The sequence below is a fragment of the Natrix helvetica genome (genome assembly GCF_964273705.1).
Source record: "Natrix helvetica genome assembly, chromosome: 3".
In the NCBI taxonomy this organism is placed as follows: domain Eukaryota; kingdom Metazoa; phylum Chordata; class Lepidosauria; order Squamata; family Natricidae; genus Natrix; species Natrix helvetica.
Window position 1 is genome coordinate 114,731,045 of NC_138549.1, and position 13,186 is coordinate 114,744,230.

At 39.1% G+C, this 13,186-nt stretch overlaps 1 protein-coding gene across 1 annotated transcript in view; it reads right to left on the minus strand.

Moving 5' to 3' along the window:
• Window positions 1-2,606: 2,606 nt before the first annotated feature.
• Window positions 2,607-13,186, minus strand: part of LOC309388735 (fatty-acid amide hydrolase 1-like) — a 35,994-nt gene continuing 25,414 nt past the window's right edge. The window contains exons 9-15 of the mRNA XM_081946328.1: window positions 12,081-12,178; window positions 9,574-9,673; window positions 8,185-8,225; window positions 6,473-6,512; window positions 4,938-5,046; window positions 3,756-3,901; window positions 2,607-3,142 (exon numbers count right to left, since the gene is read on the minus strand). Coding sequence (XP_081802454.1) covers window positions 3,014-3,142; window positions 3,756-3,901; window positions 4,938-5,046; window positions 6,473-6,512; window positions 8,185-8,225; window positions 9,574-9,673; window positions 12,081-12,178 — 663 coding nt within the window. The 3' untranslated portion in view covers window positions 2,607-3,013. The remainder of the gene's footprint in view (window positions 3,143-3,755; window positions 3,902-4,937; window positions 5,047-6,472; window positions 6,513-8,184; window positions 8,226-9,573; window positions 9,674-12,080; window positions 12,179-13,186) is intronic.

Sequence of the window (13,186 nt, forward strand, 5' to 3'; positions counted from 1 at the left end):
AAATTTGATTTTAGGGGATATTTGTAGGGGTTTTAAACTATTTACTCAGCTGTACAGTTCTGTTAAACCTTTTTATCCTCCTTCGTATCTATTTATCTATTTAATTTTAATTGCTTAATTTTATAGTTATTTATATGATGTATTTTCGATATGGACTGTACACCGCCCCGAGTCCTTTTCGGGAGAGGGGGCGGTCTATAAGCGCTCAGTAAATAAATAAATAAATAAATAAATAAATAAATAAATAAATAAATAAATAAATAAATAAATAAATAAATAAATAAATAAATAAGCTTCTTTTGTAAACTCCATACAAAAAGGTTATCCAAGAGATGAGAAAGTATCTGCAGCTTGACAATGCAGTGTCAAATCACTCACAAATGAAACCAAAGCTTTATTACAAAGACTAGCATAAAATCACCTAAGAATGGTAGGATTTTAATGTTTATATAAGAAATAAGAGTCCTTATACAGCTAGTCCTTGACTTATAACTACAATTGACTGGAACATCTGTTGCTAAATGATGTAGCTGTTGAATGAATTGAGCCTGATATTACCACCTACAGTTGTTTTACAAATCACATGATGGTTAAACAAATATGGTTTTCCTTATCGAGTTTGCTTGTCAGAAACCCGGAGGTGGTCATAAATGGTGATCAGGTGACACTGTGACACTGCAACAGTTGTAAATACATACTGATTTCTAAGCACCTGAATTTTGATCACTTGATTGTGAGGATGCTGCTACAATTTTAGGTGTAAATCACCAGTTGTAAATCACTTTTTTTCACATTCATAATTTTAAATGGGTATTAAATGAATGGGCATAAATTGAGAACCACAAGTCTGTAACAGAAATTGTGGTCAAATATATAGCAATACTATGTATATTTTAAATTCTATATAGGCTAGGCAGTTCTCTTTTGTGATTTTAACAATGTCTAGGGTACAGACATTTCGCCATTATCTGCCTTTCCATTTTGTCATTGCTTAAAAGCTTAACATGAGATTCCTAACAGTTGTTCATGTTGAGAATAATTACTGACAGCAGTAGCCTATGCTCAAATGAAAGAATTATTACAGCTTGCATTCTTGCAATTGCAAATTAATCTTCTCTGATGTGCCATATGAAGATATTATCCAGATTTGTTTGAGCTTACTTCTTTTTCAGTTCAGCATTATCTCGGGTTCCACACTTTGTATTTGGTAACGCTTGCCAATTCTACCTTAGATTGTAGGCATCAAAAACATCTCACGAAATTCTCCTGCACGTTTGCATATTGGTTGGCTCAGGAACCATTGGGCAATGATTCAAGGTGACAATAGTTCTGTTGCCCTTGATAGAGATTGTGAACATTTAATCAGTCAAATGTAAATGCTAGTTGCTAAGAAGCTATTCTGGGCCTTAAAAGTAATTTCAGGGGATGATGCCAGCCATGAACACCAGTTCAAAAAATCCATTTAGGATTGTTTAGATCAGTGTTTCTCAAACTTGGCGACTTTAAGTCCTGTGGACTTCAACTCCCAGAATCCCCCAGCCAGCATAGCTGGCTGGGGAATTCTGGGAGTTGAAGTCCACAGGACTTAAAGTCGCCAAGTTTGAGAAACACTGGTTTAGATTGATCACAAGTTTGCCCTTGTTCTCCGTTCAAGTTTATATTTCAGCACCAGGTAATAAAAACTCTAGGAACCTCTACTTTAACCAGTTTGCTTCAATGAAGTGTATCTTTATATGCCATGACCAATTCTCCTAGTAAGATGCTACATTGCTAATTATATAGTGCTTATTTTTATAATTGCTTTATAACTGAACAACAGAATAACAGAATTTGAAGAGACCTTGGAGATCTTCTAGTCCAACCCCCTGCTCAGGCAAGAAACCCTATACCATTTCAGACAAACGGTTGTCCAGTCTCTGCTTAAAAACCTCTAGTGTTGGAGCATTCATAGTTTGCCTTGAAGGCAAGTTGTTCCACTGATTAAATGTTCTTTCAGGAAATACACACACACACACACACACATACTGTTTTGTGTTGCAGAAGAAAGAAAGGATATATAATCTAATAAATATGGATTATTTCTTCACATTACAATTTCTCTTTATAGGCCTCCAGTGTGTTGAATGGAGGAAAACTTAAAACTGGGCAGAAACATGGACAGATAGGAGCTGAAGAAGAGACGAAGGGCTTGCTGCAGGTATGTAAAACTGGAAGGAAACGTTATTGCTATACAAACACTGAACATATCCTTTCTCTATATAGAAATAAATAGAGTATCTAGAGAATTAAAGCGAAGCAAAAATAAAGGGATAGATCACAAATATTTGTCATTGCGATAAAAGCCATGCCGTTGTTTCACAAAAAGTTATAATTTCAAAAGAGAATGTTGTATTCGCAGCAAACGTATCAAACTGAGCAAATGCAGTACATTTAGCTGAATTGTAGTGAGCTTTAGGAAAAAAAACTGGTCCTGGAAAAAAGAATGCGTGAACTTCAGCCTGCCTTAATCGATGCCAAGAGTTATTCATTTTCAAACTTAAAACCACTTGAGACCACTTGAAGATTAATATATTGCTTAGTTACTGACAAACATACTCTCGCCTATGCCCAGGGAAAATTAGGGAAACTTTATTTTTATTAATACATTGCATTGGAAAAATATCATACCCAAGTACAATCAGATGCCTCCATTCATGTACATAATTGCTGGGGGGAAATCAATTCTTCCAATGTTTCCTATCTGCTCCATCCACTGATTCCAAAAGCATGTTAAAAATTTCAATTTCATTAGTTTAGACCTGGTAATTTTTTATATCTATTGGGCTGGAATGGCACTGAATATTTTAATGCAAAGTATTCAAAGGTGGGAAGCTCAACCCTATAATTATTGTTCCCCTTACATTTTCTCAACAAATTCATCCATAGTGACTTCCCTTAGTTGTACAAACTAAATTAGTCCCCAGAGTCCTTGGCTAGTATGGAAGAATTCCATTCTGGTTGCTTTGGTATCATATCATTGTTTCCTTGATTTTTCTCTGGTTAGCTTCTCCACTTCTTTCATGAACCGGAGACATAACTCTTCTTGCCATGGCAAAGCCACACACTGGACAGCCACAGGGAGTCCCACAGCCCCTTTCACTGCCTACAAAGACAGAATGAAGAAAGCATCTTTTTACAGCAAGTGTCAAATAGATAGTCCTCGAAATAAGAATGCTCACTTAATGACCGTCTGAAGTACAAACAGACCGCCTGAAAGCTACTTACAACCCCCTTTCGAATTTACAGCTGTTGCTGCACTCCTACAGTCATTAGCCCTTATGACTGACAGCATGGACACTACAGCATTCCCCCATCTCTCTGTCTCTCTCTCTCTCATCCTGTTCCACTGGGACCCTGCAGCCTTGGATTATTTTCCCACACACCCGTCATCCATCACACCCTTGCCTTTCAAAGATCTCTGAGCCTCATGCTGGGGAAAGAGGGCAGGCCACATGGCTGCCTTCTCAAGGTTGGAGAAGGCCAGGGCAGGTCTCTAGGGCTCTTCCCTACATCTAAAGCACACCATGCTCCACTTAATAACTTGCCTTTTTGTTTAACAGCTGCATCTGGGAGATCATGGGATGGAGGTTAAATGAGGCCATCTCGCTTCATGGCCATCAAGACATGTGACCATAATGGACAGGCTCCACCATGGCTGTATCTCGAGGATTACCTCTAAATGCTGCTGGGCACTGTCATGAGGCAATTCCAAGTACCTTTGCATGGAGTTTGTCCCCCAAATCATTGTAGTGTCCTTTGAAACTCTTCAGCTCCTCTTCGTCCTCCTTTGTCACTGTTGTAACTGGTACTACTCCAGCAGGGAAGTCCAAGTAGTTATATAACATGGTATTACTAGTGACCTCTGTACAGACAAAAACCAGAAGGGAAATTAAATCGCTACTCAGCTCTCTTGAGCAACCTGCAGAGATTAATAGCACAAGGAAGACAGGACTTCATAATTCTAATCACACATGGTATCTCCTCCCCATTCTACAGATGAGAAAATTATTTGGAAAAACTGAAGCTGATCTCAAGCAACTAAAACAGATACAGAAGCTTTCGTGTTTATAGCTTTATGCGTTGTCTTTAATGTTCCTCTCTTTAAAAAGACACTCAAAACAGTTTTGTACTGGAGCCTATATGGATGCTGATGATCACCTGACTACCTTAGAGACTGTATTGTTAAATCAGATTCCCAAAGCCTGCAGTCTATTTAAGAAGAATTTTAGAAATACTTTCTGCACTGTCACAAATATTGTAGTTATATATTCTCAAAAGAATGAATGTGTACTAGTTTGTGAAGGATGACTGAAGGAAAACTACCATCCATCAGCTTTTAAATTGGCTCTTAACTTATGGAAAAGCAAGATTGAACATTATGATTCCATAAGGGATGATTTGGTCATCCCCAGATGAAGGTTTTTGTCTAAGTGTACAGAGAATTAGACAGACATTTAACAAAACAGCTATATATTTGCTTCTTATGAATTGTTAATGAGATAAGATGCTTAACATCAACATCAAATATGCCAATGTGAACTCTTCTGCTTGTAAGCCAGGATGGAACTATGCATGGAGTATGGCAAGATCCATAACAGGAGTATATTATGGTTGTGCAGTGCTTCTGATTTAAAAGTGCAAGCTCATTAAAGCAGCCACCCCTTTTCCTAGGGACAGTACAGCCATAAAAAAGGTGTGTTGGGTTCAAAGAGTTGCAAACAAGCACCATATTTGCCCCCCCCCCTGCGTTATCCCATGAACCTTTTGCCCAACCTCAAAGCACATCACAGCCCTAGGATTTACTCACATCTGGTTGAATAGGAGTAGGACACTCCATGGATAAAGAATACCAACATGCTTTTTAAAACTTGGTTTTCTAAGTTTTTTTAAAAAATTACCTGGTATTTTTGCAGCAAACCCACTCTTAAAAGCAGGACCTATAGCAGGACAAAGCAGCACATCCAGTTCCAGTCTTTTCCATTCTTCAGTGAATTCTCTGCTATATTCCTAATGATGAAAGATCAATTTACATATTAGGGTTACTTTATTGTTCAATCTATAAACCTGCCATCCAAAAAATACAGCGGACATAGGGTAGGGGCAAGAAGACAGATAGCACAGCAAAGGTGGGCTTCTGAGTTGCTATTCTTCGAGCAACTATTTTATGTATGAACAACATGAATCCAGTCTCCTGGGAATTAAGCATGAATGTCTTTTTCTTCTTTCAGCTCTTGAATCAGACTGTTTTAAAATGTAATCCTTAGATTTGAACTGTTATTTCATCATCCCAAGCTGCCTCATCCCAAGCTGCCCTTCTGAAAATACCCAGAGTCAAAAGTCTGGTCTTTTTCTCCCCATCCCCACAGTAAAAGCACAGCCCTACACACTGCATAGAGCCACTGAGTAAAGAACACCCCCACCCCCAAATATTATCAATAACTCAGTGGATTTCTTTACAAGAAAATGCTAAACTGTACAGGTAGTAATCGTTTAATGACTGCTCTGTTTAGCAACTATTCAAAATTGCAATGACACTGAAAAATAGCTCTTGTAGTGCCTCCAAGGTCACATGATCAAAATTCAGGTGCTTTGCAATTGGCAAACTGGCAGGCATTTATGACAGGCACAGTGTCCTTTGGTTACATGATTCACATTTGTGCACAGTTGGCTTCCAACACAAACAGAGTCAGCGGGGAAGCCAGGAGTGAAATTATAAGTCACATGCATGTGATGTCTCAGTTAATCACCTGTGGTGATTCACTTAATGACCATCCTCGAGATGATATAAGTCCAACAGAGCTATGTGATGCTTTGCTTAACAACTGTGCAACTTAATAATAGAGTTTCTGGTCCCAGTAGTAAAGTGAGGACTATCTGTATTTCTGTCACAGAAAATTTCATTGAGCAACAGCGTAAGTACAAGAGAAATAGACAAGTTTGTGTAGCTGCAAAGCAGGACATGAGAAATGGACAAATTATAAACTCCTAGTTTAGCTTCTGCTCTTCCCCTGCAAAAAATATTCTGTAGACACCACAAATCTTTGTATGCAACCATCTCATACTGAACTTAAAACAATTATTTAAAGGACAGAATAGTTTCCCACATAGGAAAGTCAGCGCTGTTCTTTATCATGGAATATCTACAAAGGCAGCATTTGCAACAAGGCCACCTTTAACTCATTTGGCATCCTCCAAATATATTGGATTTTACTTTCCAACACCTATTCTAGTGTCTAATACAACTGGGGAGGCATAAGACTATAGAAGAATGATCTCAAGACTCATTGCGTTTTGCTATTATGCAGTAGTTTTTTAAGAATGCTTTAAATCTGTGGTCTGAAGCTGAAAAAGACCATGCTATTTTCTCGAATGCCTCAGAAAATATTTACATGTACAAGATTTTTATGCAGTTTGAAAAGATTCCAAAATTTACCTCAATTTCCGTGTTACATTTCCAGAGTTCTTTTATAGACCTAAAAAGTCAAAGAAAATAAATGAACTGCTGATGCATGGAATTGACAGCCTATGTTAATGTCCTGTAATAGCTTTCCCCAACCTGGTGCTATACAGCTATGCCAGCGATGGCGAACCTTTTTTGGCTCACGTGCCATAAGTGGGGGGAGCGCAGGGGGGTCGTGTGCGGGCGTGCCGCACCCATAATGCAATGCGTGACCCCCGAGTGCGCATGCGCGCACTACAGGCGTGACCCCCCCATTTTTACATGCTTTTTTCGCCCTCCTCAGGCTCAAGAGGCTTTAAAGGAGCCTGAGGAGGGCAAAAACAGCCTCCCCCGCACCCGCTCCGGAGGTGTCAGGGAAGCCTCTGGACAGTCCCTGAAGGCACTTCCGGTTTGCTCGGAGGATCGTTTTGAGCGCTCCGAAGGCTTCAGGGACTGTCCTCAGGCTTCCCTGACACCTCCAGAGGGCGTCCGGGGGGGGGGGGCGGAGGAGGCTGCTTTTGCTCTCCCCAGGCTCCTATAAAGCCTCTGGAGCCTGGGGAGGGCAAAAAATGGCTTTAAAAAAGGGTGAACTCAGCTGGCCAGCGCATGCATGCGTGCTGGCCAGTTGATAGGGCAGTGCCTCGCGTGCCCTGACAAATGGCTCCGCGTGCCACCTGTGGCACGCGTGCCATAGGTTCGCAATCACTGAGCTATGCTGACTTAATTCCTCTGGTCAGAATGGAATTGAAAACCTACCTGGGCACCAGACTAGAGAAACATTTTATATATTAATGGCAGTAAAGTTATCACATTAACTTTGGCAAAATAAAGCAACAGTTGCTGAGTTTATTAATATGGAAATCAAGAAATATTTGTAAAAAGCATCAGTAGAAAGAAAATGTATTTTTTTAAAAAAAAATCCCTTCTGGTAAGCATAAATCTTCCTATACTCACTCACTAAGGGAGGCCTTAATCTCCCAACAAAATACCATATTTTTCGGAATATAAGACACACTTTTTCTCCTCTAAGAGAGTGTGAAAATTTGGGTGCGTCTTATACACTGAATGTAGCCCCACCCACCCATCCACCGGCCCCAACCCTTTGGCCTCTGCCTCCAAGCAATTTACCTCTTTGCAGCAAAAGGGGGTTGCAGAGGCTTCAATAAACTATAGCAATCCCTGCAGCCTGTAACAGCTGATGATCGGGAGAAATTGAAAGTGAAACTTGCTGTTTGCTCCACATGGCAAATTGCTGGGAGGCAGATTTTTTTTTCTTGTGCTAATCAGGCTGTTTGCTGCAAGGAGGTAAGTCAACAACTATAAATTCCTATAAAATGTTCAAATTATTAGGCTTATTTTTTAAAGATTGCTTTATTATTATTCTAGGCAACTTAACAAAATGAAGAAGCTTTTTAAAATAAATGCTTGAACTGAAGAGGCCCCATGCTATTGTTTTAAAAAGTGCTATTCTTTTAAATAGCAGAGAATAACTATACTTCCAGAAAGCACATCAATTTTAACAGCATCTGTACAAGTATAGTCTAAAATATAAAACTACAAACAGTGTATATTGTCTGTGCTGTTTTTTGCAAGGAGGCAAATTTCTGAGAGGCAGAGACAGATATTTTTCTCTTGTTCTCCTCCCCAAAATCTAGGTGCGTCTTATACTTCAGAGTGTCTTATACTCTGAAAAATACAGTATTTACCTGTCTTTGATGTTGCTCAAAGCTCTTGATTGACGAGGAACCTAAGGAAAAATAAATGGAAAATGCCTTATTTGGGGTTGATGTAAAACTAAGTGGTAAAGATTCTTTGATATTATATTTCACCAAAAACTTAGAATGAAACCAAACTAGTCCAAGAACCACAAATCTACTTCCTTAGCCTTCCCTGGCTGGAGAACAATATTCCCAACCCACTTGGAAGGTTGAAGATAAAGGGGGCTCAGTTGTTTCAATGCAGCCTGGTATACCCTACATGACTTTTATTATATTAATTATGAAATGCTAAAGCTAGAATATTCACAGTTGGGTAGTGGTTAAAATCACAGACTAGCACTATGGAGACCTATAGTTGCACTGGTTACCTGTGGCTTTTCGGGTGCGTTTTAAGGTGCTGATTATCATCTTGAAAGCGCTCCATGGCACAGGACCTAGTTATTTGCGGGATCGTATCCTGCCCCATACATCCCTTCGGCCGATTCGCTCACACAGAGAGGGACTCCTCCGGGTGCCGTCCACTAGGCTGTGCCAGCGGGCGACGCCCAGGGGAAGGGCCTTCTCTGTGATGGGCCCGACCCTCTGGAATGACCTTCCCCCTGATATTAGAACAGCCACGGACCTCCGCTCCTTCCGTAAGAAGCTCAAAACCCACCTGTTTAATCTAGCCGGCTTGGCCTAATTCCAGCTCTTCCACCCCAGCCTGTATTTTTAAATTTGGTCTTAGGCTTAGTTTTTAATTTTTATAAATTTGTACAGGGGTTTAAAATTTAATTCGTTTTTAACTATATTTATGATTATTTGTAAGGTTTTTTAATTCGATACCTGTACACCGCCCCGAGTCCCTTCGGGGAGAGGGGGTGGTCTAGAAATCAAATTAATAATAATATTATTAATAATATTATTAATAATATTAATATTAATATTAATATTAATATTAATATTAATATTAATATTAATACTAATACTAATAATAATACTACTACTACTACTACTACTACTACTACTACTACTACTACTACTAATAATAATAATAATAATAATAATAATAATAATAATAATAATAATAATAATAATAATAGTTCCAGTCCATCATCGCCCATGAAAACTGGGAGACAAACTGCAGTGACTGGGAGTTTCTGATGTGACTAGCTGACAACTCTGTCATCCAAAATGTGGAGCAGGGAATTAATGGGTCAGCTATACTGAACGTAATTCTTACTAATAGGGGTGAAATGTTTGAGGGAATGGAAGTTATAGGAATGTTGTGCGAGAGTGCCATGTCACATTAGAACTCCCCAATCACACAGGCGCAGGTAACTGAATATAGGTTGGGAAACCGTGCTCCAGGTAAATAAAGTAAGTGATATTACTTACTATTGGTCTCGTAATCCAGGATAGGAATCTTCGCATCCAGTAAGGTAATTTAAAGACCAGCATGGTAAGCCTTAGTTTCGGATCTACAGGTTCGCCTTCACTGAAAGGCAACCCAGACAATCCAAGCACATAAATAAAACGCTAAGGTAATTTTCAAAATGGAAATTATCTTCCAAAATTTCAGGCATCGGCTACCACTACTGGCATCCAGAAATGTCTGTTTGCCATGTTCTGATTAACAATTCTGATTAATCTGTAAAAACCAACAGAAAAATCCTACTAAATCAGATGTATAGGTGAGTCAAAACTGTGTTTAACAACAGTCTGGAATTACAGATAATACAATAATACAATAATACAATAATACAATAGTAGAGTTGGAAGGGACCTTGGAGGTCTTCTAGTCCAACCCCCTGCCTAGGCAGGAAACCCTATACCGTTCCAGACAAATGGCTATCCAACATCTTCTTAAAGACTTCCAGTGTTGGGGCATTCACAACTTCTGGAGGCAAGCTGTTCCACTGATTAATTGTTCTAACTGTCAGGAAGTTTCTCCTCAGTTCTAAGTTGCTTCTCTCCTTGATTAGTAAAACATTAGATGTTTTTGAAAAGGGTGCTTTATGGCCAATAAAGCTCTTATAGCAATCATAAAACGTTGCAGTCCGCAGTCACATGATCGCAATCTGAGTGCTTGGGATTTACCATATTTTTCAGACTATAAGAGGCACCAGAGTATAAGACGCACCAAGATTTTGAAGAGGTAAACAAGAAAAAAGAAGTTTTTGTCCTCCCTGGCCCCCAGGAGCACTCTGCAGGCCTTCCAAAGCCTCTGAGTGTCCTGTTTTTCACAAAAACCAGCACGCGCAGAGGGTTTGGGAGGCCTGCAGAGTGCTCCTGGGGGCTGGGGAGAGCAAAAACAGCACTCCTGGGGGCTTTGGGAAGCAAAAACGGGCATGCCATTTTTTGCATGTTTTGTGCCCCCCAGCCCCCAGGAACACTCTATAAGCCTTCTAAAGGCTAATCATGCCCTTTTTTTTGACAAAAAATGGGCCCGTTTTTCGCATTTTTGGGAGGTCTGCAGAGTGCAAAAACTTTTTTAAAAAATTTGCCTCTTCAAAAGCTTGATGTGTCTTATACTCCAGTGGATCTTATAGTCCGAAAAATACGGTAACTGAATTTTGTGATATTTTACTACCTTTCTCGCTACAGTTAACTGAATCACTGCAGTTGTTAAATTAGTAATATGGTTGATCAGTGAATCTGGCATTCCTATTGACTTTGTTTGTCAGAAGGTCGCAAAAGGAGATCACATGGCCCCAGGACACTGCAATTGTGATAAACACATGCCAGTTGCCAAGTGTCCAAATTTTGATCACATGACTACAGGGACGCTGCAATGGTTGCAAGTGTGAAAAGTGGTCATTTGCCACTTTTTTCAGTGCCGTTGTAACTTCAAACAGCCGTTAAACAACTGGTTGTAAGTTGAGGACCACAGTATCTAATAAAAAAATAAAATGTTGCCCGAGACTTCTGCCTACTGTGTTCCTGTCTCTAGGAATCCATATTCTGGCATTCATTCAGATTTGTGTATACTTTTCTCTTACAATGGCAGCAATATTCCATTTGAGATTTCATTGCCCAATTTAAGCCTCTCACTTATATTGATGTGTTGCCCTGATACATTACTTTGAATTATTGTGTGATATTTATGTATCTTGTTCCCAGCTTTTAATTTGAACCTGACAACAATCCAGGGAATATTGGGAGTAGAGGCACTAAATATTTGAGATTTAAGATTAAACGCAGCTGTATTTTCTCTATTGAAACATACTATCTTGTCTGTATTACTGCAGAAAGCTGTTTTATATAGTCTTACATCCCTTCACATACACACATACAGGCAGTCATCATTTACCAATTGCCTTGTGTAGCAGCTGTTTGAACTTAGAAGAATGAAAAAAAAAACCTACTTTTCGACCACTCTTTGCAGTTATGATCATTGCAGGGACATACGGTCTTGTGATCATCATTTACTGTTGTACAACTGGCTTCCAACAAGCAGAATTAATAGATAAAGCAGGAGTAAAAGTGCAAATCAAAGTCTCATGATGTCTCCCTTAATGATTGCTGTGTGACAAACGCGAAGAGACATTATAAGCTCATCATAATCTGATTTTTCCATATAGCAATGGTGGCGCTTAGTGATGGAGTTGCCAGTTATAATTCTGGTCACTAAGTGACCTGAAGTATCTTAGATCTATAATAAAAATAAAGCTTCCAGCAGAGTTAGGAATGTTGCTGTTTGAAGCAGGGGGGGAGGAGGGGATTCAAACAGCTGAAGTTCACTAGTCCCAAATGTTTCATTCATAGCAACTTTCAGCATCACAGAAATTAAAGCCCTGTCTCTCCACCTATCGAGAAGCAACTGGAAACAGAAGAGAAGAAAGAGGGTTGGAATCACATTCACAAAATAAGCCTTCTACTCCTCTTATTTCCTCAACACTTACAAAGACTGCAGCAAAGTGGCACCACCATCGCCAAACAGTGACGCAGGAATGAAGTAGTGCATAAAATGGGTCAAGTGATGTGGCTGAAAGGGGACCAACTAAGAAGAAATGAAAGAACATTTTCAATAAAAAGTGAAATCTAGGCCTCTTAAAATTGCCAAGTTCAAAAACGTTGCTCTAAATTAACAAAATGCATTCATTTGCATGTGATTCAGTCTTATGGGGAAAGGCTCACACAACTCTTACTAAAAGTCAATACAAATGACAGTCTTGTGTAACTAACTACCACTTGGAAACAATCAGAGGGCCACCCCATATATAAAGACCAGTGACGTGCGGTGAGGTTTATGGCTGGTAAATACAACACAAATATTAAAAAAAGGCAACATTAAAAATAAAAATATGGTTTTCTGCCTGCATGGTCTTCTGTGATGAGCCGAAGGACAGAAAGAGGGAATAGTGACCTTCCTCCCATATTTAGGCATACCAGGGGTTGTAACACAAATACATACCTATTTCCCTGGCTCAACTGATAAGGAGGCGAGCCTGTGGCTTAGTGGTTAAGACTCCTGCCTAAGATATAATACAGCCCAGGTTCAAATCCCAGTAAGGGTATGGGTAGCTGATGAGAGCTAATTAGCTCGAAATAGATCTATACTAGCCTCCCTTTATTTATTTATCAGTACAAATACAACACAAATATAAAAAAAGGCAACATTAAAAATAAAAATATGGTTTTCTGCCTGCATGGTCTTCTGTGATGAGCCGAAGGACAGAAAGAGGGAGTAGTGACCTTCCTCCCATATTTAGGCATACCAGGGGTTGTAACACAAATACATATTATAATATTATTTATTTATATATATATATATATAATATTATCAATCAATCAATAATAATCAATAATTTTATTTGATTAGCCGCAACCCTCTCCCGAAGGACTCGGGGCGGCGTACAATCAAAATGGATAAAAATGCACATAAGACAAACATATATATAAAAAGAACAGAGACATATACATATGTGCATGGAGGAGAGTTGACTTATAAGTGAAGGACAATTAAAAACACAATTAAAAAACACAATTAAAAACACAATTTAAAATC